The 25,676-nt window shown below is 42.3% G+C and overlaps 5 protein-coding genes and 1 non-coding gene across 7 annotated transcripts; 4 read left to right on the top strand and 2 right to left on the bottom strand.

The window, feature by feature from the left end:
- Window positions 1-111: 111 nt before the first annotated feature.
- Window positions 112-1,590, bottom strand: LOC103976114 (uncharacterized). Its single transcript, XM_065094629.1, has 2 exons — window positions 966-1,590; window positions 112-711 (listed from the first exon to the last, which is right to left on the bottom strand). Exons 1-2 carry the CDS (start codon window positions 1,050-1,052, stop codon window positions 292-294), a joined length of 507 nt encoding a protein of 168 aa, XP_064950701.1. The 5' UTR covers window positions 1,053-1,590; the 3' UTR covers window positions 112-291.
- Window positions 1,591-3,136: 1,546 nt separating this feature from the next.
- Window positions 3,137-9,426, top strand: LOC103976115 (alanine aminotransferase 2). Its single transcript, XM_009391305.3, has 15 exons — window positions 3,137-3,308; window positions 4,391-4,441; window positions 5,368-5,418; window positions 5,566-5,631; window positions 5,710-5,771; window positions 6,244-6,322; window positions 6,405-6,509; window positions 6,597-6,707; window positions 7,047-7,184; window positions 7,701-7,775; window positions 7,913-8,033; window positions 8,107-8,261; window positions 8,441-8,515; window positions 8,717-8,920; window positions 9,054-9,426. Exons 1-15 carry the CDS (start codon window positions 3,255-3,257, stop codon window positions 9,168-9,170), a joined length of 1,464 nt encoding a protein of 487 aa, XP_009389580.2. The 5' UTR covers window positions 3,137-3,254; the 3' UTR covers window positions 9,171-9,426.
- A 1,183-nt stretch (window positions 9,427-10,609) lies between these two features.
- Window positions 10,610-15,101, top strand: LOC135605534 (uncharacterized). 2 transcript variants are annotated; one of them, XM_065095734.1, is made up of 6 exons: window positions 10,610-11,098; window positions 11,336-11,540; window positions 11,620-12,175; window positions 12,613-13,111; window positions 13,233-13,314; window positions 14,711-15,101. In XM_065095734.1, exons 2-6 carry the CDS (start codon window positions 11,373-11,375, stop codon window positions 14,930-14,932), a joined length of 1,527 nt encoding a protein of 508 aa, XP_064951806.1. In that variant the 5' UTR covers window positions 10,610-11,098; window positions 11,336-11,372; the 3' UTR covers window positions 14,933-15,101. The 2 variants fall into 2 exon arrangements, with proteins under 2 accessions (XP_064951806.1, XP_064951805.1); XM_065095733.1 differs by having other exon boundaries at window positions 10,610-11,540.
- A 366-nt stretch (window positions 15,102-15,467) lies between these two features.
- TRNAP-AGG (transfer RNA proline (anticodon AGG)) lies at window positions 15,468-15,539 on the top strand. Its single transcript has one exon. It is a non-coding gene; the product is annotated as a tRNA-Pro (tRNA).
- Window positions 15,540-17,340: 1,801 nt separating this feature from the next.
- Window positions 17,341-19,616, top strand: LOC103976117 (ethylene-responsive transcription factor 1). Its single transcript, XM_009391309.3, has 2 exons — window positions 17,341-17,653; window positions 18,582-19,616. The coding sequence occupies exons 1-2, from the start codon at window positions 17,401-17,403 to the stop codon at window positions 19,391-19,393; spliced, it is 1,065 nt and encodes a 354-aa protein (XP_009389584.2). The 5' UTR covers window positions 17,341-17,400; the 3' UTR covers window positions 19,394-19,616.
- Window positions 19,617-19,990: 374 nt separating this feature from the next.
- Window positions 19,991-25,264, bottom strand: LOC135604815 (ABC transporter B family member 19-like). Its single transcript, XM_065094468.1, has 9 exons — window positions 24,389-25,264; window positions 24,249-24,303; window positions 23,977-24,152; window positions 23,731-23,895; window positions 23,364-23,659; window positions 22,962-23,278; window positions 22,664-22,917; window positions 20,662-22,578; window positions 19,991-20,569 (listed from the first exon to the last, which is right to left on the bottom strand). Exons 1-9 carry the CDS (start codon window positions 25,262-25,264, stop codon window positions 20,210-20,212), a joined length of 4,416 nt encoding a protein of 1,471 aa, XP_064950540.1. The 3' UTR covers window positions 19,991-20,209.
- Between the last annotated feature and the right edge of the window lie 412 nt (window positions 25,265-25,676).

The following is a 25,676-nucleotide window of genomic DNA, read 5'->3' as shown; positions in this document are numbered from 1 at the left end:
CACAAACTCAAGCAGACACACACAGGAATGCAGATTTCAACTGACACCCAATGTTTATGAACATGAACTGTTCTGATATCTCAATCAAAGCAATTCAGTAACCAGTGGCCATCAGTTTAAAGATCATTGATGCATTTCAAGCAGAAACTGTGAAACCAGCAAAACCACAAGAACGACAACCTCTCACAGTTCCTCCACTGTCATGGAACAATAGTCTATCGACCACACACATGAGCTCGTATATAAGTGGCACTCATGCTTGCGTTCTTCTGAGGTGAGCTTCTTCATGGCTTAGGTTACCAGGTAAACAGGACCAAACGCCTGAGTTCCCACAGGATTGTTATGATTGTCCAAGTACATGTAAGGCACCTCAGTTTCCTCTGCTCTTGTAGGAGTGAAGCAGCAAGCAAGAGGTCCTGAAGCAGCGAGCCAATTGTGTTGCTGAACCATTCCAAATCTTCTACTATTTCCAAACAATGGACCTGAGAACAAACTGCGCTCTGTATCCAAAGGATTCGAGCCCTTGGCGAACTTGGTTGTCGGTGGTGCTTCCTCTGCTGCCTTCTTCTGATGAAACTTGAACCAGGAGGATAGCGACCTCTTCCATGTCTTGTTCTTTCTTTCTTTCATCCCCACCTTCTTCCTGAACGAGTCAGAATTTGGCAGTGAGAATTCTCTGTCTTTTGCTTGATTTCTTCCTTCTTCTACGATCTGATCAGAAAATTAACATGGCAACAGAATAACATCAAAGATTAAACCGTTCAGTTCTAAGAACAAGAATGAATGAACTCTACTCTACTCCTCTTTCTTTAGAGACTGAAGAGTACTTGGACATATATGCATTTAGATTTACGGCTCCTCGATCTTTCTATTCATCTTTCACCAGCGTGATAGATCATGAAAGGGCAATTCTCTTGCACCAGTGGCAATTCTAAGGATGACAAAAAGTGTGAGAAAACAAGTACCTTTGGGAAGCCCGACTGGAGATCATCATAACCAATCGCACGGCGGTTCCCATTTTTATCTTTGGGGAAAACGGGAGGCTTCTTCATCTTGCGACTGCAACCCACAGAAAGGAACAAGCAGTAGATGTGCAGTACAAAGAGAGAGGTAAGCCTATGAAGCAAAGAATAAATCCACAACCAAAAGCATCATTCTCAAACAAAGTTCCTGAGTGCCTTGCTGGATTGACACATAAAAGAAAGCAGAAATTTCTTGATCAATGTTGATCTTTTTCCAAAGATTGTCTCATAAATGAAAGCTTAAAAGAAAATGAGACACTTTGAGAACATGATGAACAGATTATCATTAAACAGGAAAGAAAAACAGAGAGAAAAAAATCACAGAAGAAAAACAGAGAAAAAAAAAGAAAACTAGAGGAGGATTTATACCTCTTCTGCATTGCTTTAGCTCAATAAGAATGAGTAGCCAGATCCTGGAGTAGAAGTTTTGGAGGGCAAACACAAAGGCAGTGATATAGAAAGACACAGCAGAGAAAGGCCAACATAAATACAATTCTTTAACTGCCATTTACAAACACAATTACTGGCTTTTACTCTGTTTCATTAAACACCAGTTGTCTTTCCTTGATCAATGGAGCATTGGATTTTCTTGTGGAACAATAACCTAAATCTTGGCACCTTCCAAGTTTGGATATTGTAGGCTTTGAAGTCAACTTTTCATTCTAACCAGAAAATGTTGTGTTTGAGAATGTATGATTCTGAGCCTTTTATTTTGCAGGGGTTCAATTTTTCATACTGACCAGAAAATGGTGTGTCTGATGATACTGTATAGTCTTGTAACTTGTTGAGAGAGAGATCTTGTGAGGGAGAAAGATATGCAAGAGCATCATATGCCATGCAGCTCATTTGTTTTGTTCTGCATTAAAAAGTGGCCTCCATCTAAAAAGATTTTAACAGTTTTTTCTCTTATATATATATATATATATATATATATATATATATATATATATATATATATATATATATATATATATATATATATACACATATATATATATATACACATATATATATATACACATATATATATATATACACACATATATATATATATACACACATATATATATATATATACACACATATATATATATATACACACATATATATATATATATACACACATATATATATATATATATATATATATATATATATATATATATATACGCGCTATACGAGGGATAAACATGATAAACTGCATAAGTCTTTTAACTTCACCTCTAAGGCTCCACCGGGATCATCTATAAGGATATCCACTGTATTATTCTCGACAATCATAATTACAATAGTCACTCGCGACTCCAACGATATTGTTCTCTATTATCATCAAAAATATAATTGAGATATTGAAATTATCTTTTTGTTTATCGTTAAAATAAATGAAGTTAAATATTTTACTTTCATAATTATAAAAATTTTAATATAATTTTTTAAAATCTAGAGATTAAGATATTAAAGAGATCTAACTATAGATAATTTATAATTATCCCATTCAATTTTTCATTTGCATTCAATTTTTCCTTCCAAACATGAAACATTGATTGGTGTTGTTTAGGCAAACGGAATCGCTCTCCACAGATTCCCAAAGTCGTTGCATATCTTACCATTTCTGCGATGGATAGCATCGGATTCGACTGTATACAGTGCGATAGATAACATCTGATGCACTTCTGTTTTCTCTTTGATTTAAAGAATTAGAAGCAAAGTCTAATGTGTTGTCTTTAGATGCGGGTTGGGTGGGTGATCTAATCCTCCGAAAGCGATCCCTGAATCCATTCCGTTCGATGTGCTTTCAACCTCATGAACTGTTGTCCTCGAATGTTTCTCTTGTTTCTTTCCATCTAAAATACCGGAAGCAAAGTCCAAGTTTAATTTCAGCTGTTCAGCATGTCACCTGACTAGAAAACAGAAGACAGCTCCGTGTGCGTTCTTCCCACTGCAGGACCGATACCTGCGGCCGTTCTGTGGGCCCATTTTGGGTTCCAATCTAGAGAAAAGGAGACATCTTTCCCCCTATTTATTTATCTTTTTTTGGGGGCTTCCTGTGGGCGATCTCTGACGTGAACAGGCCATCTCGCGGACACCGTGCGCTGAGGAGGTAGTTTTCAACGCTATCAAATTCATGACGCGTCGATTCGCCACGGAGCGACCTAAAACCCTGCTCTTGCGTTCGTTTTCCTCTTTCCCCGGTCGCTCTGTACGCCTCGTTTTTCCTCTGCCCCGTCCGCCATGGATCGCGCAGCCGCTGCTCCTCCTGTTTCTATCGACACTATCAATCCCAAGGTGCGATCTTTCGTCGATTTCACTGACAAAAGATGTGATCTCTGGATTTGGGTTTGATCTGTTCTTTTTCGTTTTTCTAATCGTTTTTTTTTTTTTTTTTTTGTTCTTGTGTGGTAAAGTCTTAAGCTCAGTGTCCGTATCTCGATTCACTATGCAAAATGATCGCCTGTTCTATCAATCCAAAGGCGCGATATTTCGATGATCTAACTGATAAAGATGCCTTTTTGATGTGATCGCTGGGCACTGGTGATGATTCGGGATTGTGCTTGTTGTTTCCTTGTCCGTTCTTCTAGTCCTCTAGTTTTTCTGTAAAGTTCGCCTGCTTTGAGCTGCTTTATTATTTTCAATTGGGTATGCAAAGTAATGCTTTTGCTCTTTCGTTGTTCTCTCATTTGAAAATTTCCTTTTGGTTTTTGTCATGCATCGGGGAATAGGCTAATATTAGTGTCATTTTCTATTCTGTAATTAAATCACACATTGATTATGTTATGCATTTATTTTTTTTTCTAATACCAAATACAAGATTACTTAATCATGATTTCATGCCTTTCTAATTTATAGATTGGTTCTACGTTTAAAATTTTATATACATAAGCTAATAATTTTGAAGTCTATTTTTCACTCCCTCTTTCTTAATCGGTCTTCTTCATCATGGCATCGTTCTGCGGTATGCCTTTTGTCATTGCTTTTGTCGATTTGGTTGGATGAGCATTCCGCTTGTTCAATAGCATGAAGTACTTACTATGCATATAGTTTGAGGTGTTTCTTTGTCTTGACGTTCTGAACATGTGACTGCATCTGCATTTCAGTTTTTATTAATTCTGAAATCCTTATGCCTCTCGATCTGATTTATGTCATCTTCCTGCTACTGAATCTATATTTTAGATGAAGTACAACTAGGGCTTCATGATTCTGATTTAGTGGATTCTCATTTGTGTTCTATTATTATGATTTAGTTAATTTCTATCTGTATTCCATCATATTGTTCTGTTTGTGGGTAAAAGATATTGATCTTGGCATTATGTTGTTCTTGAATGAAAGGTGGAATTTGACATTCAGACAATTTTCCGTTTGTCCTTCAGGTTTTGAAATGTCAATATGCTGTTCGTGGTGCAATTGTCAGCCATGCCCAGGTGCTTGTCTCTCTTGAATATTCATTCTATGTTTTCTACTTCTTTGTTGGATCCATATTTTACCAAATGATCAAAAGTGAATATTCATTCTATGCCCAGGTGCTTACCAAATGATCATTTGTCATCCACACAATGAGTACGGGCAAATGGTCTTGGATATCTTTGTTCTTTGTTCCTTTTTTCGTTCTTTTAGTGATTTGCCAATTAACTCAGGTCAACTACAGTGATCTAAGGCAACTTCTGCCTCAAGTAAAATCTTGATATATTTTTACTGACCGTGGTGTTTTAACTAATGATTTCTAGATGTCTAACAAACTTAACATCTAACTGTACTAATAAAAAATGGAATTTGTTTCATCATATTTTCACCTGCTTTATATATATACCTTATTTGTCTTTGGCGTCTCTCTTTTCTTTCTCTTTCTCTCTTCAGATATGGATCCTTAAGGTTGTACATTTCAACCATCGATTGATGATAAAAGATAATGGTGATTGCAATATTATAGATCCATACACGCTTCTTCTATCCTGGATGTTCATGGTCTTTCTTTCATAAAATTTAGGTATTGTCTATGAATATTGCATAATATCAGCATGTTTAACATTAAGAGTCATTCTTGTCTTAGGATCTTTCCTTTGCTAGCCGTGTGGTGGCTGATCCAGGTCAAGGTTAAAAGGTGCATAGATTTCATGTTTCAAACCTGTGTCACATCTTTGAAACATGATTTTTTTCTTGACGAAACTTACATTGTCATTGGAACGTACTACCCTGTGGTGGTTACAGCCCACCAGCTAGAACGAAACTTTCAGTTCTCATTATGTCATGTGTTGAGGAAAAGACATAACACAGGAATTTATCTTGCTGAATGTTAATTTAACAAGATATTTGTTAAACATAATGTTCTTTATCTTTTTTTCTGGCACAGAGGTTACAACAAGAGTTGCAAACCAGTCAAGGATCTCTTCCTTTTGATGAGGTAACACTTCTCTCCTCCTTTTTTTCCCCTTGTCGCACCTGCTTTTGTTCATAGGATAGTTTTTCCCCTTGAAAATTTTAGAAAAAAAACCTTCATTTCAGCTTGTGTCATCTTTCAGTTAGCTGAAATTTCAAATTATCTTGTCAGATACTGTACTGCAATATTGGGAATCCTCAGTCTCTTGGTCAGCAGCCAATTACCTTTTTCCGAGAGGTTAGTAGTTAGAACATTGGATCTTGTTTACTTCAAGAAGCTTCAGTTTCTTCCCAGTTTTTACGTGCCCTGTTTCAGGTTCTTGCACTATGTGATCATCCAGCCCTTTTGGGCAAAAGTAATATTGATGCCTTGTTCAGGTATTTATGGACCATAACATTGTACATTTGGGTTGAAAATGATCAGAATTTTGCTGTTATTATATTTATATATTATCTTCCCAAGCTTACTTGAGTTTAGTTTTCCTGGTTATTGTCTACTAAAGTTGCTATTCGATTTGATGAATGAAAACAGTTGCTAGACCTGAAGAAGCCTATAGTATCCTGTTAACCCGTGGATTCTTTTATTTCTTTTAGTCTCTTGTAAATCTTTGAGATGGAATAAAGTTACAGCTTGAATAGCCATTTTCTAACAAATGATTTCTTGGTGCATTGAGCCGATGATTTCGTACAATATTAGGAAAGTCAAAAGTTTCTCTTAGCAACTTACCTTTTTACCAAGTTATGTGAACAGTTTTCAGCTACTAATTTAACATATTTAATATATATTCCAATTTTCAAGTATGAATATATCATATAGTGCCTAAACTTAACATCTTATGCCTTATCACAGTAAAGATGCCATTGGAAGAGCACAGAAGATACTAGACTTGATTCCTGGAAGAGCAACAGGAGCATATAGTCATAGTCAGGTAAGAACATGCCTTTATCTCTTACCATTGATTTTTGGAACATGACAAGTCCGAAATGGCTATTGTACTTGTAATGTCACAGGGTATTAAAGGCCTACGAGATGCAATTGCGGCTGGCATTGCAATTCGTGATGGTTTTCCTGCCCATGCAGATGATATTTTTCTAACTGATGGAGCAAGCCCCGGAGTACATACTTTACCCTTTCTTCTACTTTCTTTGTAATAATGATGAAGGGAAATAACATGCTGCTGGCATTTCTTTTTCTTCTCGTAGGTACACATGATGATGCAGTTGTTGATAAGGTCTGAGAATGATGGCATCCTTTGCCCCATTCCTCAGTATCCATTGTACTCCGCATCCATTGCTCTTCATGGTGGCTCTCTTGTATGTGTTCATCTGTTTTTTTTTATTCTTCCCTACAGTGTGCTAGGATTAAGATGCAGTGTATTGCCATCATATTCCTCATTTAAAAAAAAAAATGTTTCACGGGGTGTACATGTGTGGAAATAGTTACTAGTGTATGCACTGTAAAATCTCTGCTACTACTTTTAGAAAGTTATATAAATGTAAATTTGTACTTGGTACATTAAGAAACTGAATAAGCTACACCTTTAGCTGTTTAAGAGTTCAGATTTTGTTTAGTTTCACAAACGTCTATCTTCTCATCTATTCTATTTTAAATACATTCAGAGTTTCCTCTGAAAGTTGGACTGTTTTGTTCAGGTCCCATATTACCTTGACGAGGCAACAGGATGGGGGTTGGAGATTTCAGATGTTAAGAAACAATTAGAAGATGCTCGATCCAAAGGCATAACTGTTAGGGCATTAGTGGTTATAAATCCAGGCAATCCCACTGGACAGGTATGATGTGATCTTTTACTTAGATTGTTTTGAACCATAGGTGGATTATGGGGGCTACTTAGCAAAAAATATATTTTTTTTTAATTTTGCTAAGCAACTTGTATTGTTGAACAAATAAAGGTGGCTTTCAATCTAGTTGCTTAATGATAATTACATCCATTTTGCATTTCTTGAAAATGATTGGCTTATGTCACATATTGTACTAAACATCAACAATCCAAAATGATTTGAATTTTTCAGATTAATGCCTCCAACATGATGTTTGAAGTATCATTTCTATTGTTTAAAGTATCATTTCTGGTACATTTGGGAGCATGCATTTTCCTTTGTTTAAGAACAATGAATTATCTGAATTTTCTCCTGATCATTTTGCAGAGGGAACAAGTTTTTCACTTTTTTTTTAATAAATAGCAGGCCACTAACAAACACAGTTCTTTGTTTCCAAAGCATCATTATGACGAGGTCTCCTTTTAATCTGCATTCCGTATAGTTGATTGTTGGCTTTTCGTCCAAAAGGTTCTTGCTGAGGAAAACCAGAAGAAAATAGTTGAATTTTGCAAGAATGAAGGGTTGGTTCTTCTAGCAGATGAGGTAAGGCAATCATAAAACCTAGTGAAATGATCTTTAGAGTTTGATAGATTTCTGAAGACAAGATGGTTTACATGTTATATTCCCTGATCCATTTTCAAGGATTTTAGTTACTAATGCAATGTGGCAAACTTTTGCAGGTATATCAAGAAAATGTCTATGTCGACAATAAGAAGTTCAACTCTTTCAAGAAGATTGCAAGGTCAATGGGATATGGCGAGGAAGACCTTTATTTAGTATCATTTCAATCAATTTCCAAGGGTATGTCAATAACCATTTCTTATGAATTGCTGTGATCTGGATGTTCAATAACATGTACTGTCATTCCCATAAGGTTACCATGGAGAGTGTGGAAAAAGGGGAGGTTACATGGAGGTAACTGGTTTCAGTGCTGAAGTTAGAGAACAGTTCTACAAAGTGGCATCTGTCAATCTCTGCTCCAATATCTCTGGCCAAATTATTGCTAGTCTTGTCATGAATCCACCAAAGGTGAGCGTTATTGTGGTCTCACTGATCTATTTACTACTTGAAAGCTCTTTAATTTAAGAACCTTGCTGTTAGATAGTGACTGATAGGAGTTCATGTAAAATACAGTGGAAAGTCATTTCTTGGTTGTTCCAGTGAGGTATAGAATGTCAATGAAAGAAATAACTTTGATAAGTTTGCAGGTTGGAGATGAATCTTATAAATCATTTATCGCTGAGAAAAATGGGATTCTTTCATCGTTAGCTAGGCGAGCAAAGGTCAGTACCATGTTATTCTTCCTTGTTATTGAAAAACCTATTTACTTGACTTTCAAGAGACAATTCCAGGGTTTCTGGCACTCAAACATATATGCTTGCTGTAACAAACCTGTTTTGATTCCTCACATGAAGTGTTAATTGCCCACAAGTGGCTTCCCTGTTTCAAGTTTATGAAAGATTATATTGTAATCCTTATTGCAGGCTTTAGAAGATGCATTTAACAGCTTAGAAGGTGTAACATGCAACAAGGCTGAGGGAGCAATGTATCTCTTCCCACGCCTTCACTTGCCTCAAAAGGCAATTGATGCTGCCAAGGCAGTTATTGCAGCACCAGACGCGCTCTATGCTCGCCGCCTTCTTGATGCCACTGGTATTGTTGTTGTTCCCGGATCTGGCTTTGGGCAGGTGAGGCTGGGTTATATTTCGATACATGGGCATCCTTTTTTTTTCCTTTTTCTCTTTTGAACCAGTAGTATGAATGCCAGCTTCATGGTTATATTGCTAAGCTTTTGCTCTTTTCCTGTTTATCTTGTGGAAGGTACCTGGAACATGGCATGTGAGATGTACAATCCTTCCACAGGAGGATAAGATTCCAGCCATTATATCCCGTCTCAAGGCGTTTCATGAAGCATTCATGGATGAGTTCCGCGACTAAGCCCAAAGACAAGTTAATGTGCTTTTATGACCAGGAATACAACTACTATCACCAGATCACCAAATATAATAAGCATCCCAACCATCCATGCAGTCCTTTTTGCGGATGGATCAATCACATACTTTTGCTTCAATTGTGATGACACAAAGCATAATAACAGCCATATCTTATGTATTGGTTTGAACTAAAATTATATGGAATATTTGTAGGACTATTTGATTTTTGGGCTGTTGATATGAAAACATTTTTTTTCCTCCTTCTGTGAATTGCAGTCAATAATTTCATATCCACAGTTTAGCGGAAAGGAACATGTTTTAAGGATACTCTGAGTTGCAGCAGGTAATTGCAAGGACACTCCAAAGTTATCATGTTAATAGTATATGCTGCAAGCCAATGGTAAGTTTCAAATGTCAGCTTAATTATTCTGTTCAACTTGAAGCAACTATAGGGAACTTTGATGTCATGAGTCTGATCTTATTTGATGCTCCTCACAGCATAGGCCATGGGAATAGTTGGCTGCTAATTGATTTGTGGATGCAGATGGATTACCTGTTCTTATCTGCTCCTTTCATGAAATGTTTTCAATTTTCACTTGCAAATAATTGTTGGACAGGCATGTTTTCTACTCTATCATGAAAGGCCACAACTCACAGGGTAAGCCTTTCCACTGTTGACAATGACAATAATCTTCAACAAGAAAGTGGAGAAGGTTGGTAGCCATCACTTGCATGCAAATCTAATCAGATGGTTAATAGAGAAGAAAAGTGAAGAATACAAGGAATTACTGCTACTTGTCTATTACTTAATCTGAAAGCAAGTGCAGATGATAGCAGCAGAGCTGCTGTCAGAAACAACAGATTCATCTACAGATTCACAGGAGGCCTTCTAAAGTGTTCTGAGTAACCTATGATTCAGAGATTCTTAGATGTCCCTGCTATTGGACCACATTGCCACACCCATATGAGGTAGAGTTGTTTACACTGTGTGTCTCCTTCAGCTGGATTCAAGGACTCTGGAAGAGATTCTTCATCACACTTGTAGTTTATTGGGAGATACAGATGATCTCTTTAACTTGTACCAATCAAAATCTTCAGGTACAGGCAAAGGTGTAGGTTTAGTCCTCTTTATTTTCTGAAGAAGAAGGAAGTATTTATCTTTGCTGGCTATACAACACTGATTGTTCATGATGGATGGACCAAAGTGAACTGAGAGCTCTGTCCCCTGTCTCTAGTTTTCATTTCTTGCAGAACTTGGATCCCATAGGGCTCACTGTGGTTGCCGATATGTCTCTTTTGATCATCACCAAGATGATTCTCATGGTCGTGAAAACCCTTTTTGGATCTGTAACAATCTCTTCTGTTGATGCTGTTATGTGTTGTTTCAATGCTAGAGATGACTGCAGGAAGCTTCGACTGAAAGCATATGAATGCAAAGAAGAGTTGGGTCGTCGGTTGTCATCTTCTTCTAGTAGTAGCAGCCTTCAAGGAAGGAATTCATCATTCATCCAGCCCACTCATGAAGACCTTTGGGCTTTTCATTGAATCCATGGACATGAATGAAGAGGCAGAAGGATGCTTCGCTTGATAGACCCACACACACCCCACTTTGTCATCTTCCCACGTTTCCCAAGAAAAATTCAAACAGAAGCCAGCCGAATGAGGGCCAAGAACCAATTTTTATTAGAGATAGAGCTTTAGATTCAATACTAAATTGCTATTCTCTGCATGAGTGCAGAGGTCAATTGACTAGTTCTACTAAATCGTGCTTAATGATCATAGCAATGCTGTGAGTGGCCTTGAAGCAAGCAAGCAAGAGGACACAGCGGACACAATATGAAAAGAAGCATAGCTCTTTAGCCTGTAGCCATGTCGCAGGACCGAGGAAGAAGCTTCCCAAGGGTTCAAACTACTCGCTCTTCTCGTGACACCGTAATGCACAGTTGCCTTCTTCTTCTTCTTCTCCCATTTCTTCCCTTCTTCGAATGCTGCAGATGAAATGGGGAAGGCCAACCTTCTTCGGTTTCTCAGTTGAGGGTGCTTTCCAATGCCTTCCAAAAGAAGAACACGTCTGTCGTTACAGTCAAAGAAAAGCAACCCACCGAGGCCCCCCAATTCACCAGCAGATATTTTGTTTCTATCTGCCAAAGTCTGACAGCTTCTTCTCAGGGTAAAGAGGAGACTGAAAAGAGGAGGGAGGTAGTAAATGAGCAAAGCTTTCATCCGTAAACATATGATGCAGCTCAGGGAAGCAAGCGAGGAATCTAGAGGTTCCTCAAGCTCCATGTCGGTTATCACTACTGGCTTCTCCCCCATGGACAGCATGACCCCTTCATATCTGCAAGCCTCTACTCTTTTGCCAGCCATTGGAAGGGTGAAGGCCTCTCTCCCTCACTCTAGTGCTCTCGTAGTCTTATAATGCATTTGGCTAATTCCTTCTTCATTTTGTTCAGCATTCATTAGACTCCAGCTCCTACTTCAGCAACAAGGGCAACCCATTTGTTGACTCATTCCCTGATCCACTCTGCAAGCTCAACCTCAAGGAGACATCAGACTTCGTCAAGGCATTTCCAATGAATACAAAGTGCAGCAGCGATAACAGGGGGCTGCTCGAAGCCTCAAGTCAGAGGAGGAGAGAAGGATTAAGCTTAATGGGGCAGAAAAGGCTGGAGACTCCTTCAACCCCTGGGAAGCCTGTTTTCAGCTTCAGCCCTGGGCACCTTTACAGGAAGAACATTCCTTCCAAGTGGGATGATGCGGAGAAATGGTTGATCAGTAGCTCTTGCAATGAATCCCCTGCTCATGTGACAAAACCAACAGACTCATCATCAAAAATTTCCAGGCAACACGGCATTCTTCCACAGAAAGGTGACTCCTTTGCTGAGAAGCAGATGAGTTTTGCTGAGAGAAAGGATCTAAGCTCCCCTATCCCAGGTTTTGATGGTCCAGTTATGTCCATGGACCCAATTGTACCTTTCAGTGGAGCCTCTTCAGAAGTACTCCTTAAAGGTTGATATCAGCAAACTCTGACTTCCCAATCATAGATATAGTTTTCTCACTCTCATTTTGATATCTATTTGTGTCTGAGTGCTTGACATTAGAGATTTATTTTGGTATATGCAAGGGCTGGCTCACTTGTTTAAACCTGCATGATTTCTTTCAACATTTAGAGCTGTCTTTGAATTTTTTTTCTCAGCTTTCTTGGTTGTTTGTTGATCATCCACACATTGTTACACTTCTTATGTTCATCAGTACTGTCCAATGGTCGAATACTTACCTTGTTATATGAAATATTAAGTACTTCTCTTTTTACACTGTCCTCAGATTCAAACAAGTGTTCCACCTTCTGAAAGTGTTCAAGTTTTTAGTAATTATGGCTCTGTTTATGTGTTTTTGGTTCTTCACTGCACAGAAACATAAAAGTCATGTATAAAACTTTGGTGCAGATAAGTTCACAAACAATGCAGATCAAGTCTACCCAAATTTTAGGTACTCAGAACCATCTGAAGAAGATTTTGTTTCCAGAAACTCATGCTTTGGACCACCCATGGAAGATACAACGACAGCTGCTGGAATATGCGAGGTTCAGCGCAGAGACATTGGCACTGAGATGACTCCTTTAGGGAGCTCAACAGCAACAAGATGCAATACTCCAATTAAGAGCTCTTCACCAGCAAGGCACAACACTCCAGCTGACAGATCTGGAGCTTTGGTTCCTTGTAACACATGCATCGATATTTCTGAGCTTAATGACTGCCACTTTGCCAAGCTAAAGCTTAGTGCACAATACGACCCAATCGTATCAAATTGGAGCACAAGGGAAGAGGAAGAAGAGGAGGTATCAAGGAGTTTGAGGCACTTAGAAATAAGCAGCGGAAGGACGAGTATTGGAGTATCTTGGGCTTCTGCCTGGGAAGAAGAAGAGAGGACTAAAAGCTGTCTCAGGTTGATCACTTTTAAGAAAATTCATCGACATCGTGTCTCACAAATGAACATTTTGGTTTTTGTACTACATATGTTGAAATTTCTCTTTTATCTGCTAAACTTGCTTTTCTTACCACATCAGATATCAGAGAGAAGAAGCAAAAATTCAAGCTTGGTTAAACCTTCAGAATGCTAAAGCAGAAGCTCAGTCCAGAAAGTTGGAGGTATCGTACAGCAAATCTCATACTTTTGTAATGTTCATAGCTTTAAAATTAGATGCTTTCCGATTATGTAGGTATCTATGGTTAAGAATCAAGAATCAGGTTTTGAAATATATCATGGTAATCTCAAGATTCTATGAATAGAAGACTGTCTCATATGATAATGCCTTAAAACATGAAAGAGGAGCCATCCCTACAAGTACAGGTTTTGACACTTGCAAAAAGATCTGGGTCTATCTAATAATCTTGATGTGTAATGTTAAACTGTTACTTGGTTTTCTATTATCTCTCACTAGTCAGATGCCCATCCTGCATTTGATCCTACCTTATGCATTTATGAATAGTCCACACTGAACTGCAAAACAAAAAAGAGAAAAATTGTTCCTAAAATAAAACTTTGTGACACACTCACATAATAATCTAACTAAATATTTCTGTCGGATCTTTGCATACCATATAGAAATTGTCCAAACTCAAAAAATAAGCATCTTCTGCATTGGTTGTATTTTTGTCCCCAATTTTAGGGGATTTATGTTACATAAAAACTTTGAGGAACTGTGTTACTTCCTATTGTTAAATTTAGTCAGCTGTTTTTTACTGTTCAATTTGGTACTTTGTTTTTTCACTTTAAGACAAAAGTTCACAATATCTTAATGTTTCCCATTTCCTGCATTAAGAAGAAGAAAATAGTTTATTATCTCTTCCAGGAAATTGAACAGTGCAAGTACAATACTGTCTGGTCTACCTCCATTCAACACTGTATTATTTTATCACCCCCTCAGTGTCTTTTAGCTGCACATCATGTAGTAGCTGTGAATAGTTTGAAGAGCCACAAAGCATGTCAGCTGCAACATTTCCTCGAGCCCCTACATCTGTTACCATCTTTTCTCCACTTCTTTCTTATTGTCTCCTGTTCCCTCCAGCCTGCATGTGCTTACTGAACTCCTCTCTGTTTCCAATGAGACTGCTGTCATCTTCCTCTCAAAAAAATGATCGAGTTTGAATGGCTACTCTTTGTTATCCTTCTTTAAGATTTGAGTGGTCACTCCGGGAAGTCAATCAAATATTTGTTCTTTAGCATGCATGTGAAGGCATTTCAATGTGAGCATCTTTTCTGCTCCTCTTGGTTAACTCCAGGCCTTTGGTCGTTTGGTCTTCAAGATTCAGTGGCTCGAGCTATTGATGTGATATGTGCATGTTCTTCACTTTCTCTTTTCACCATGATTCCTTTTCTTTGAGCAAAATGATGAAACCATTCTCGCAACTCACAAACTTTCTTTGTTAATTGATTTATGATATTTCAAAATAGAAGGTTTATGTCCCAAAACCATAATCTGGTTTCACTGCAGTACACTTTCCATACAATAAAAATAACAGGCAGGATGTGGTGCGTTTGTAGGTGAAGATACAGAAGATGAGATCCAACTTGGAAGAGAAGCTGATGAAAAGGATGGCAATCGTTCACAGGAGGGCTGAGGAATGGAAGGCCGCAGCACAGCAACAGCACTCCCAACAGCTAAAGAGAGCATCTGAGCATTCACAGAAGATGAAGAGTCAGCACAGCTCTCGATTCCCTGTCAACTCAACTTGTGGTTGCTTCCCTTGCAACAACCAGCTCTAGTACAGACCAAACAGTGACCATGTCTTCTCTCTATAGACCAGAAAAGTAATGCAGCCAAAGGATCCAAAAATGACTGGGCGCATTGTGAACCTGTGATATCTTTCTTGTATTCTTCACAAAGGATAATTATTCTGGTGTTTCCTATTTGGCTTTGTTGATGAAAAAGATTGGTGGATTTTGGTATGTTCATAGAGTTCGTAGTAAAGGTACAGTTACAATGGAAGAAAAGACTCCCCCAGTAGGATCTACACCTTAAGATGGCTCTGACCTCTCTCTCTCTAGAGATCTGGAAAGGCCTACATATTTAATTATTCTTTCTCTCTTGGAGCTACCAAGATATCATTAGGAATCCTAAACTTTTGTGCTACTTTGACCAGATTTTGGAAATGCAAAGGTCTATAAATTGTTCCATCACATCCCACAAAGAAGAAACTTTTAGATAATGGCAACGTATTACTATGAATCTTCTTTCATGATTGAAATGAGAAGATTCTTATAGGATAAATAATATTCCTTTAGGAGCTTGATAACAAGAGGGCATTTGGTCTAGTGGTATGATTCTCGCTTAGGGTGCGAGAGGTCCCGAGTTCAATTCTCGGAATGCCCCAATTATTTCCTTTATTTTTTGAATTCATTCCATTGATGTTATTTTGATTTAATTGCATGAAGGTTTTGGTCTATCATTAATTTAGTCTTCATAAATATTTATTTTATATAAAATATATTACTTCCCTCTTTTTTTATATTTATTTTAGTCTGTAATTATTTTTTTCTCAATCTTTTTACACCTTATTAGTTGATCGTTGTAGTTTCATTTCTATCTTTAATAGCATATAGAAAACTTAGAAACCATCTAAAACTTCAAGTTCATTTCATTAGTTTCTGTAGTTTATTTCAAGCTTTGGCTAATACCATAAAATATATTAGATTATGTGATCCTATTTAATTAAGATATATTATAGATATGATTGGATTCTGATAATGATTATTAACCAATAGAAATGAAGTTCAGTTAAAATAAAATTTCTTAGGAGATAATAAGAAACTCTCCTAATAATTTATCCAATTTATTTGATTTTATATAAAAAAAAAATTCTTAATAACTTTAGCTCAGAGCGATAGAGGTCATCATGACGTGTGATGCTTCCAAGAGACTCTCGTCTTCCTCTTCCTTCTCCAAAGCACAACTTTAGCTAAATATCTGCTCTGAAAATAAAATACAATAATTGGTTCCTTGAGATGACTGTTTAAGATAGCAACTTTGCTTGGGGAAAGGGTAATTCTGCACATGAGTCGTGAGGTCTGCAACAATCCTCCAAGGTTAGTACATACAGATGAGATGAGAGACCAGAAAATATCTGACCACCAACGATGAGCTACATCAGCATTCGGTTGATTCCAGCTTCGTCCTCTCCTCAATAATGGCGATGATCCTTTATTGCATCATCGTGCTCCACAGGAACAGGAAGCAGTAGTGGAACTTCACCTAAGCCCAACTCGTTCAACGTCAACAGAGCTGTCTCACGGCCGTCTCCCACTGCCGACCTCCTTGCCTTTCGCTTTCCTCCTCCTGCACCTTTTGCCTTGGAGTTACCGCGGATTCGGTGCATGCATCTGCTCTCCAACGTTCGCCCCGAAGTCATAGCGCCCATTTGTCGCTTGTGGTTGCTCGCGTCAATCCACACGCTGCACCACGCGTCCCGCCCCGGGCCGCCATTGACGACCAACACAGTCTTCGTCTCCGTGGCGACGGCGTTCGAGGTCGCTTCGCAATAGCAAGCCAAAATTACAAATCCATCCCTCCTAAATAATTAATTTTTAATATTTATTTCCTTGAATTTAACTAAATTAGCTATTTTTGTTACTATTAGTTGAAATTTTAAATAATATTAATATACTTTCAAATATAATATTTATGATTTTTTAAAAAAATATTAATGGGAGGGAGAGAGATGTAAAAAAACACTGTTAGTAATATAATATATATATATATATATATATATATATAAAATAAAGACTTAGTTGTTGTTTACGACTAACCATAGACCATATGTTTTGATTTCCTTAGTCAAAACTTAGATCATGTGAATAAGTAAGAGATCAATTTTCTTCCTCTTCCTCATGTTTTAAATGAGCATTGAACATTGAGCATCGACAAACGATTAAGATCATTTAACCTAATAAGTTCGCAGCCCAATCTGATTTGACCCTAATTGGGGCAGATACAGGGCCCCACCCATGAGACGAATCATCAAAGGACCATTTCTCTTCTCCATGCTTATCCGAATTCCCTTTTGTTTTATTTATTGTTTTATTTTTATATTCTTACATAATTGTTATTTACAATATTTCCCACCATCCCAATTGCCGTTTGATATAAAACCGCCACCGCAACTGTCCAAGAAAAGGCATTCTTTTGCTTTGCTTCGTTCTTGTGCGAGAGGAGAGAAAAGAGGAGAAACCGAGAGATGTGTGGAGGAGCGATCATCTCCGAGTTCATACCGGCGGCAGCGTCGCGGCGGGTGACGGCGGAGAATCCGTGGCCGGGCGGGAGGAAGAGGTGGGGGAAACAGCGGAGGGTGGAGGCCGAGGACGACTTCGAGGCCGATTTCCAGGAGTTTGATGATGAGTCGTCGGAGGACGAGTTCGATGACGAGGAGGAGATCGATGAGGTCGGTGTAAAATGCTTCGGTTTTGGGTCGAAACCCTGCTTCTCTCGAGGTAATTAGAAGAAACTTGTGAGAATTATTGCCATCTTTGCCATAAAGATTATTTTTCGCCTTTTGTTGTGGAAAATCATCTTAAAAAAAAAAAATCGGTTCTCCTTCTCGTATGGATTACTGATTACTGAGAATATGCTCATTAATTTGAGGTTTTTCTTTCTTTTGAGCAGATAAGAAGAATGAAAATTGGGGTTTATACTTTGGATTTTTCTTTGACAGTATAATATTACTAGTTCTAGTAAGATCTGTTCCTTGAACTTTGTTTGAAATATTATAATGTCACTAATTTATTGGCATATATGTAAAAAAAACACAATGATATGTAAAACTAGGTTCTTGCTTTCAGATTTCAGATCGATGGTAAAAGGACTTGTAATCTCTAACTGAATGTTACTCTTCAAAAAGTTGTGTGTTTCTTAGATTATTGTAGTGCTACTGTTTTCTTTCATGAAGAAAGAGGCAGTTATTTTCTTCAGGCAACTGCAATTTTTTATTTATAGTGTTCGCAACTGTGCATACGAGATAGAACTCAGATCCACTTCAAGTAATCTTGAATTTGAGAACCAAAATTGCCTAGAATATCACCACAAGATGCTTGGATCAACAGGAACTACCTTTATGTTTACAAAGAGGCAACTCATAATGTGTTAGGTTTTCACATCTAACAAGGTAAGAAAAGGAAAATTCTAATGATTGTTAAGGGCCGATGTTTTTGCACAATCATGGTCACTTTTCTTCATTAATCTGATTGTCTGTTGAGTGAATAATTTTTCTGTGTGGAGAACAATGAGAGATTGCTTGCAAGTGATATGGATTACCTTATTTTTTGTGTAGATGTTATCGAATATTAAAAACAGGATGATCTTGTTGGTTAATTTTAGTAATACATAACATAAGCCTCATCTCTTATTCTCTTTGCACTGCAGAGCGCTCAACCACTCTAAAATCAGGAGATTTTAGTGGATCTGCAGCTCAGTCAGCCAAAAGGAAGAGAAAGAATGAATTCCGTGGAATCCGCCAACGTCCATGGGGCAAATGGGCAGCTGAAATTAGAGATCCCCACAAAGGAGTTCGTGTTTGGCTTGGGACATTCAACTCTGCTGAAGAGGCTGCAAGAGCCTATGACGCCGAAGCTCGGAGGATTCGTGGAAAAAAAGCCAAGGTCAACTTCCCCAGAGCAGCAAGCTCAGGTTCCAAAAAGATCATCCCAAAACCTACTGCTCTAAGAACACATGTGCCAAATCCGTCAGAAAAGTGTGAATTTAAGCAGTCCAACCATCAGAATGATCAGTGTTGTGATCTCTATTCTACTATGAGCCACTTGGAAGAGGAGTTGGCTAAGCCTGTCTATTTGAATACCTTGCCAACAAAAGAACCATCTGCACCTGGTGAAGGTATGGAGTTTCATTCCGATGAGGGAAGTAACTCTTGTGGTGATCCAGACTTTGGATTGTTGTCAGTTCAAGTTCCCACTGCTGACAATGGATTGTTGTCTCTGAAGAACTTGAAAGACAATTGTGGAGTGCAAGTCTCAGAAGAAGAGACCACTCCGGTCGATCTATCTGAAGACTTATCTGCTTTCGACCCATACGCGAACTTCATGCAGTTTCCGTACCTTGAGGGAAGCTCTGATTTGTCAATCGACTCCCTATTTGGTGGTGAATTAGCTCAGGGTGATCTGGCTGATGTGAACTTATGGAGCTTTGATGAGCTGCCCATGGAGGGCAGTCTTTACTGAGGGACTTGGGCCTTAGCCACAGGTGCTCTGTAAATAGGGAGAAAAACAAGCATCCCAAAGATGGCACTCTTTCTCCTGCTGTTCTGCTTATATGTATATCTCCTTGTTTGGAGAACAATTGGTTATTTTCCTTGCATGTCATTTACCGTCTCTTGGAAACCAATAACGATGAAGGATATGGAGGACCAGAATTGTTTGCGTTAATCAGTATGTTGTTTGCTTTTGGACTTGAGTTTATCATTATTCTGACTAGGGCTGTGAATGTCTTGGGAGATGCTTTTGAACCTGCTTTATTTATTTTCATTGTTCCTGTCTAGTTCAAAATATATAACCATTAATGGTTGTTGCATAGATGCAAATATATTATGTATGGTTAACAATTATGATTAACCGAATCCAATTACCTGTGAAGACAATGAACATGTTCTTATGAATGTATCAGTTCTTGTGTTGAATTCCTAGTCATGACCTTTGTCAATTCCTGATGTGTTATGTCCTTTATGCAGCTTGTTAACTTGTAGTTTTCACTATTTTCCTTCTAGTTTTCTGTATTATTTTCTGAAAGAGGTATTATTCTTCAAGATATAAATCGTCGAGTGAAACAGATAAAAGTGACTTGGACTGATATAGGAGTATGTTCTTACAGCATCACGACTACATGCTACATGACCGACAATGGCCAAATGGCCCATGGAAGGCAGCTCATGCGCTGCTAACAAGTAGATCATGGTCGTCAGCCAACCTTGCACCACAACACATGGAGAAGGCTACTCTTCAGAAGAGGAAGAAGAAGACTTGCCAGGCTCGCTGGAGCTTCTACGCCTCACTTAAAGCAAGTGCCTGGGCCTCCGATTCGCGGCGGACCATGGCGGCGTAAACCCCGTCGACGTGGTTCTCCAGCAGCGATCGGTGGCTCCCGAACTCCACGACGGTCCCGTCACGAACGACGGCGACCCGGTCGGCGTCCCGGACGGCGGCCAGCCTGTGGGCGATGATGATCGTGGTGGCCCGCTTCGAGGCCTTCCGCAGCGCCTCTTGCACCTGCCTCTCGGACTCCACGTCCAACGCGCTGGTTGCTTCGTCCAGCAACAGGATCCTTGATCTCTTCAGGATCGCGCGCGCGATCGCGATCCTCTGCTTCTGGCCGCCTGATAGCTGCACCCCGCCCTCCCCTACCTGCGTCAGCGTCGTGCCACCATGAAGAAAGAACCAGGAAGATTGCAGCAAAAGGAATCTTGGAATGTCTACTTGCAGCGATGGCGTCTTACCTGGGTTTCGTAGCCTTGAGGGAGTCCGGAGATGAACTTATGGATATGGGCCGCCTCGGCCGCCTCCTCGATCTCCGCCCAAGAAGCGCTCTGGTCGCCGAACCTGATGTTGTCTCTTATGCTGCCGCCGAACAAGCACGGCTCCTGGCCCACCAACGCGCACTCCTTCCTCAGCCACTTCACGTCCGCCTCCCGCACGTCCAGGCCGCCCACCACCACCCTCCCCGCCTCCGGGTCGTAGAACCTCTGCACCAGCCACACCACCGTCGACTTGCCGCTCCCGCTGTCCCCGACCAACGCCACCGTGCTCCCCGCCCTGACCCTCATCGAGAACTCCCTCAGAACCGCCACGCCGGGGCGCGACGGGTACGAGAACGTCACCCTCCGCAACTCCACCTCCATCAGCCTACCCCCCTCGACCCGCCGCCCCTTCAGCGGCCCTTCGGTGTCCATCATCGACGGCCGGCGCTTGATGATGCGGAGGACGCGGTCGATGGCCGCCGGCGCACGGGAGGTGTTCGGGGCAAGTCCCGCGAGCTGGCCTACGGAGAAGGAGCTCAGGACCAGGATGAGAAATATCTTGCACACGTCCCCGAAGCTGGAGTAGCCCGACTTCATCATGCGGGCTCCGGCCCATAGGATCAGGGTGTACGCACCGTACATGGCTCCCTGCGAAAGCCCAAGACCGAGGCCCATGAGATGTGCCCTGTTCATGGACTTGTTCATGGGCTCCGATAAGACGCGGTCAAACGTTGACACGATCCGCTGTTGGGCCGAGAAGGCCGCGATCGTCCTCACGCCGGACACCGCCCCGGCGGCGACGCTGCTGGCCGCCGCGTAGGCGCCGTCGTCCGACCTCGGCCCGAGATTCACGAGCAAGCTGAAGTAGCTGGCGCCGAGGGTGAACGGCGCCACGGCCATCGCCACGAGCGTCAGTCTCCAGTCGAGCGCGAACGATGCGCCAAGCCCGGCGGCCACCGAGCCGAGTCCCATCAAGAGGACGGAGTGCCGGTCGCCAAGCATCGACCGGAAGGCGGCGCAGTCGACCGACAGCCACGAGATGAGCGCGCCAGTCGAGTTCTCGGCGAGGTCGAACCACCCGGGCTCCTGCCGGAGGATGGAGCGGAACAGGCGGTTGCGGACGCGTATCGTGAGCCGCGTGCCTGCCCAACCACAAAGGCCGTGTTGACCCGTCATGGTGAGGATGCAGCCGACGCCGAGGCCCACTATGGCGACAGCGAGGTAGCCCACTTCTCTCTTCATCTTTCTGGTGTTGGGTTGGAAGTAGACTTGGAGAGCTTCCCCTAGCAGCAACGGGAAGAAGGAGAAAATGGCACCCGCTGTTATACCCAGAATGAACCCAAGCAGGAGGACTGGGACCTCTGGCCTCTGAAGACCCCATATATCTGATGTGCTAATCTTGGTAGGCCTCTGTGTGTCCATTTGTTCCTCCACTCCATTCACGGACTCCACGCACTTGTGCGTGGAGACGAGGGTGGCGGACTCTACGTCGAAGCTTTTGTGCTGGGCCGTATTGTATGGGCCGGGCCGGATTGGTCCAATGCTACCTTTGGATGCATTGATGCTCGTGTTGTCGGTGGCGAGTTTTACTAGGGCAGCGTAAGGCCCGGCCCGACCCATGAGGTCGTGGTGGCGGCCCGACTCCACGACGGAGCCGGAGTCGAGGACCACGATGGTGTCCGCAGACCGGACCGTGGCCAGGCGGTGGGCGATGACGACGGTGGTCCGGCCGGCAGAGAAGCGGTCGATGGCCCGTTGGACGGTGGCCTCGGATTCCGGGTCGAGGGCGCTCGTGGGCTCGTCGAGGAGGAGGATTCTAGGGTTCCTTATCATGGCCCGGGCCAGTGCAATCCTCTGCTTCTGCCCACCTGAGAGCTGAGCCCCACGTTCACCTACCTGCCGATTGTGTCGAGATCACGGAAAGTATTAAGCTTTGGATTGTTCTCATTTGTTACAGAGCTACAAAAGAATGGAGCATCACCTGCGTGTCATAGCCCTCAGGAAGGCCGGAAATGAAGGTGTCAGCGTTTACGGCGGCGCAGGCGGCAATGGCTTCTTTCCTGGTCGCGTCTTCTCTGCCCATCATCACATTCTCGAGGATGGAAGTGGAGAAGAGGACGGGCTCCTGTCCTAGCAGCGCAATCTGCTCCCTCAGCCATTGGATCCTTAGGGTTCTTAGATCATGACCATCCAAGCGGATTGATCCTGGTAGCAACAAGTCATGACGATTCTGAGCTTGGCAATGTGAAGTGGATGGATGAAGTTGAGCGAGCCATTACCTCGGCATGGATCGTAGAACCTCTCGATAAGGGCAAAAATGGTGGACTTGCCGCCGCCACTGGCGCCCACGAGCGCCAAAGTCTTGGACGCAGGGATCGTGAGATCGAGATCGCGAAGTATCATCGTGTCGGGCCGAGAAGGGTAGGCGAAGTCGACGCCTCTGAACTCGACTCGACCTCTCACGGACGCGAGCGCTCGCCCGTCGGAGCTGTACGGGTCGATCTCCGGTGTTCGATCGATGACCTCGAACACCCGCCCCGCTGCCACCGTGCCCTGTGCAAACTGCGCGTAGTACGACAGCGACAGAGCTAATCCCCTGCAACAAAGTATTTGCTTTCAGGAAGATACGATTCAGATTGAACACGATCAAGAACGTACGCAGAGAGCGGTAGAACGAGTACCTTCCACCTACATTGACAGCGAAGAAGCAAGCGATGGCAGCTCCTCCGGTGATCTCCCCCTTGGCCACAAGCAATGACCCATACCAGAAGGCCAGAGCCCACTGGGAGTAGGTCACCAGATAAATCACGCCCATGCCCGCACCCTTCGCAAACCCTGTCTTCACTCCGATCGGTGCAGACTTCTGGAGCCCCTCCTCGTACTTGGCCGCCATCTCGTCCTCCATCACGAACGACAGCACGGTCCGGATCGAGGTGATTGCTTGCTGAGCTACATCACCGGCTCTTCTGTAGGAAGCCTGGCAGCCATCGCAAAGATCCAACTCTCACTGTGGATGCCAATAGAAGCAATGATAGTACTGTCTTTTACCTCTTCTGCTGCGGCGAGGCCGCCGTAGATGGCTTTGTAAGCGATGCCACAGAACATCATCACTGGTGTGACGGAGAAGACCACCAAAGCCACCTTCCATGCCTCGAGGAAGCCCACCATGTAGCCGCAGATGAATGTGAAGATGTGGTGGACAAAATGTGCCACCTACGTCCACATCAATTATGTCAGCAATATCGGAGCTTGTCTTCACCAACAAGCTGAGAGTGTCTATTTTAGCCGCAATACCTTCTCCCCCATCACTTCCTGGATCAGTGCAACGTCACTGGATATGCCAAGCATCACATCCCCGGTGCTCATCTCGGTGTCGAAGAACCCGATATCCTGCCTCAGCGCAGCTCGCAGGTACTCTCGTCGAATCCTCTGCGCCGATCTTTCACCCACCATTCGCCAGCAGGTGATCTCTGCAGCCAGACATCAAATTACCTGAAATCAGTATTACGGATCACCGTCGCTCTTACTGACATCCGTCTTCTCATCTGTCGATTTCCACTTCTTACCCATATATGATCCGATGACCACTATCGCCGCAAGCGCAGCCATGTAAACAGATATCTAAACACAAGGAAGAACAGCATCAGATCAACGATATATTTGAGCTAAAGAGCTCTGTATGGTATTATAAGCCGCAACTGCGTACCCTCTCGACCTCCTTTATCATGTGACTTCCGGACTCAGAGGCCATCTTGTTGACGACATCTCCGAACATGTAAGAGTACCAGGGAAGTGATCCACCACCGATCAATGATCCAACGCAACCCAAGAAGATGAGAAACAGGTCCAGTGCGTTCGAGTACTTGAACAAGCTGAAGAGGCCGACCGGCCGACTCGCCTGTACTGCTTCCTCATCATCACCATCGTCATCGCTCTCTCTGCTGTCGTCGCTCATATCATGCCTACGGTGTTCTTCCCTATCATGCGAGAACGATACATCATGATGTGTCTGATGATTCGATGAATGATCGATATTGAAAGAGACTCGGTTATGCCGAGCAGCTGCTGTCGTCGGTGCACTGTAACCAAACAGGCTAAATTCATCTTGGCTATCGAAGGAGTTGCTTTCAGCTGGATTCCATGGCCCTTTGGCCACCAAAACAGATGAATTATTGGCCTTACTGAGCTCGACAGAACGATCATAGTTCGTGGTCGAGACATAGCTGCGGAGTTCCAGCCTCCTGGCTTGCCCCGACGGACCATGGGACCGAGGATCCGCGGCCCGCGAAACGTAGTAATCGTTGGCCGACCGGCGGAAGATGGTGCGGCTGTGGTTGCTGCCGGGGGTGTCGTCGGCCGGAGTCCACGGGCTGAGGGCGGCGCCGAACCCGCTCAATTCGCGCCACCTGCTCGGCTCGAACTGCCACGACGCCGAAGTCTGCCATGACACGTCGTCGCGGTAGGGGGATCTGCGGCGCGGCGCGGGGCTGCGGGCGTAGGAAGGCGTCGGATGGTGGTCACGGAGGGCAGAGCGACCCCGGGAGTGGGAACTGCGGCTGACGTCGAAGGAGAAGCCGGCCATGGAAGAGACGGAGGGAGGGAGGGAGGGAAAGCAGCTGTGAAGGAATTGATTTGATGGGAGGAGAGAACAAAGCATGCAGTGTGAGGCTAATATAGAACAAAGTATTTGAGTCGGAGAATGTGATGAAGTCAACGAGCATGAAGGCTTTGGTGGCACCGCTGTTTTTGGAACAAGCATTTGATGTTGCAGCAATTATACAAACGATGAACAAAACAACAGAATTTTCTATTAGTCAAATCTAGCGATGCTCTGCCGGCAGATGTAGCTGTGTTCATTTTCCAACAAATGTTCTCTCGATAGTTTTTGGGACTAATCAATGTGCCAATTCAACCAACAAAACCTTTCAGTGTTTCCAATCGACTGCCTATTGTTAGTAGTCAATTTGATGTGCTCGGCTCACAGTCCAAGAACA

This window comes from Musa acuminata, chromosome BXJ2-2 (genome assembly GCF_036884655.1).
Source record: "Musa acuminata AAA Group cultivar baxijiao chromosome BXJ2-2, Cavendish_Baxijiao_AAA, whole genome shotgun sequence".
Classification (NCBI taxonomy): Eukaryota; Viridiplantae; Streptophyta; class Magnoliopsida; order Zingiberales; family Musaceae; genus Musa; species Musa acuminata.
The sequence above is the reverse complement of the archived record's forward strand: the minus strand, read 5'-3'. Positions and strand labels throughout refer to the sequence as shown.

Coding starts and splice junctions, on each gene's coding strand:
- LOC103976114 (XM_065094629.1), bottom strand. CDS start 1,052: ATGAAGAAGCCTCCCGTTTTCCCCAAAGATAAAAATGGGAACCGCCGT. Junction 712..965: donor TCCAGTCGGGCTTCCCAAAG/GTACTTGTTTTC, acceptor TTTTCTGATCAG/ATCGTAGAAGAAGGAAGAAA.
- LOC103976115 (XM_009391305.3), top strand. CDS start 3,255: ATGGATCGCGCAGCCGCTGCTCCTCCTGTTTCTATCGACACTATCAAT. Junction 4,442..5,367: donor CAATTGTCAGCCATGCCCAG/GTGCTTGTCTCT, acceptor TTTCTGGCACAG/AGGTTACAACAAGAGTTGCA. Junction 7,776..7,912: donor TGGTTCTTCTAGCAGATGAG/GTAAGGCAATCA, acceptor AAACTTTTGCAG/GTATATCAAGAAAATGTCTA.
- LOC135605534 (XM_065095734.1), top strand. CDS start 11,373: ATGAGCAAAGCTTTCATCCGTAAACATATGATGCAGCTCAGGGAAGCA. Junction 13,112..13,232: donor AGGACTAAAAGCTGTCTCAG/GTTGATCACTTT, acceptor TTACCACATCAG/ATATCAGAGAGAAGAAGCAA. Junction 13,315..14,710: donor CTCAGTCCAGAAAGTTGGAG/GTATCGTACAGC, acceptor GTGCGTTTGTAG/GTGAAGATACAGAAGATGAG.
- LOC103976117 (XM_009391309.3), top strand. CDS start 17,401: ATGTGTGGAGGAGCGATCATCTCCGAGTTCATACCGGCGGCAGCGTCG. Junction 17,654..18,581: donor GAAACCCTGCTTCTCTCGAG/GTAATTAGAAGA, acceptor TTTGCACTGCAG/AGCGCTCAACCACTCTAAAA.
- LOC135604815 (XM_065094468.1), bottom strand. CDS start 25,264: ATGGCCGGCTTCTCCTTCGACGTCAGCCGCAGTTCCCACTCCCGGGGT. Junction 24,304..24,388: donor TGATAAAGGAGGTCGAGAGG/GTACGCAGTTGC, acceptor CCTTGTGTTTAG/ATATCTGTTTACATGGCTGC. Junction 20,570..20,661: donor CTCAAGGCTACGAAACCCAG/GTAAGACGCCAT, acceptor ACGCTGACGCAG/GTAGGGGAGGGCGGGGTGCA.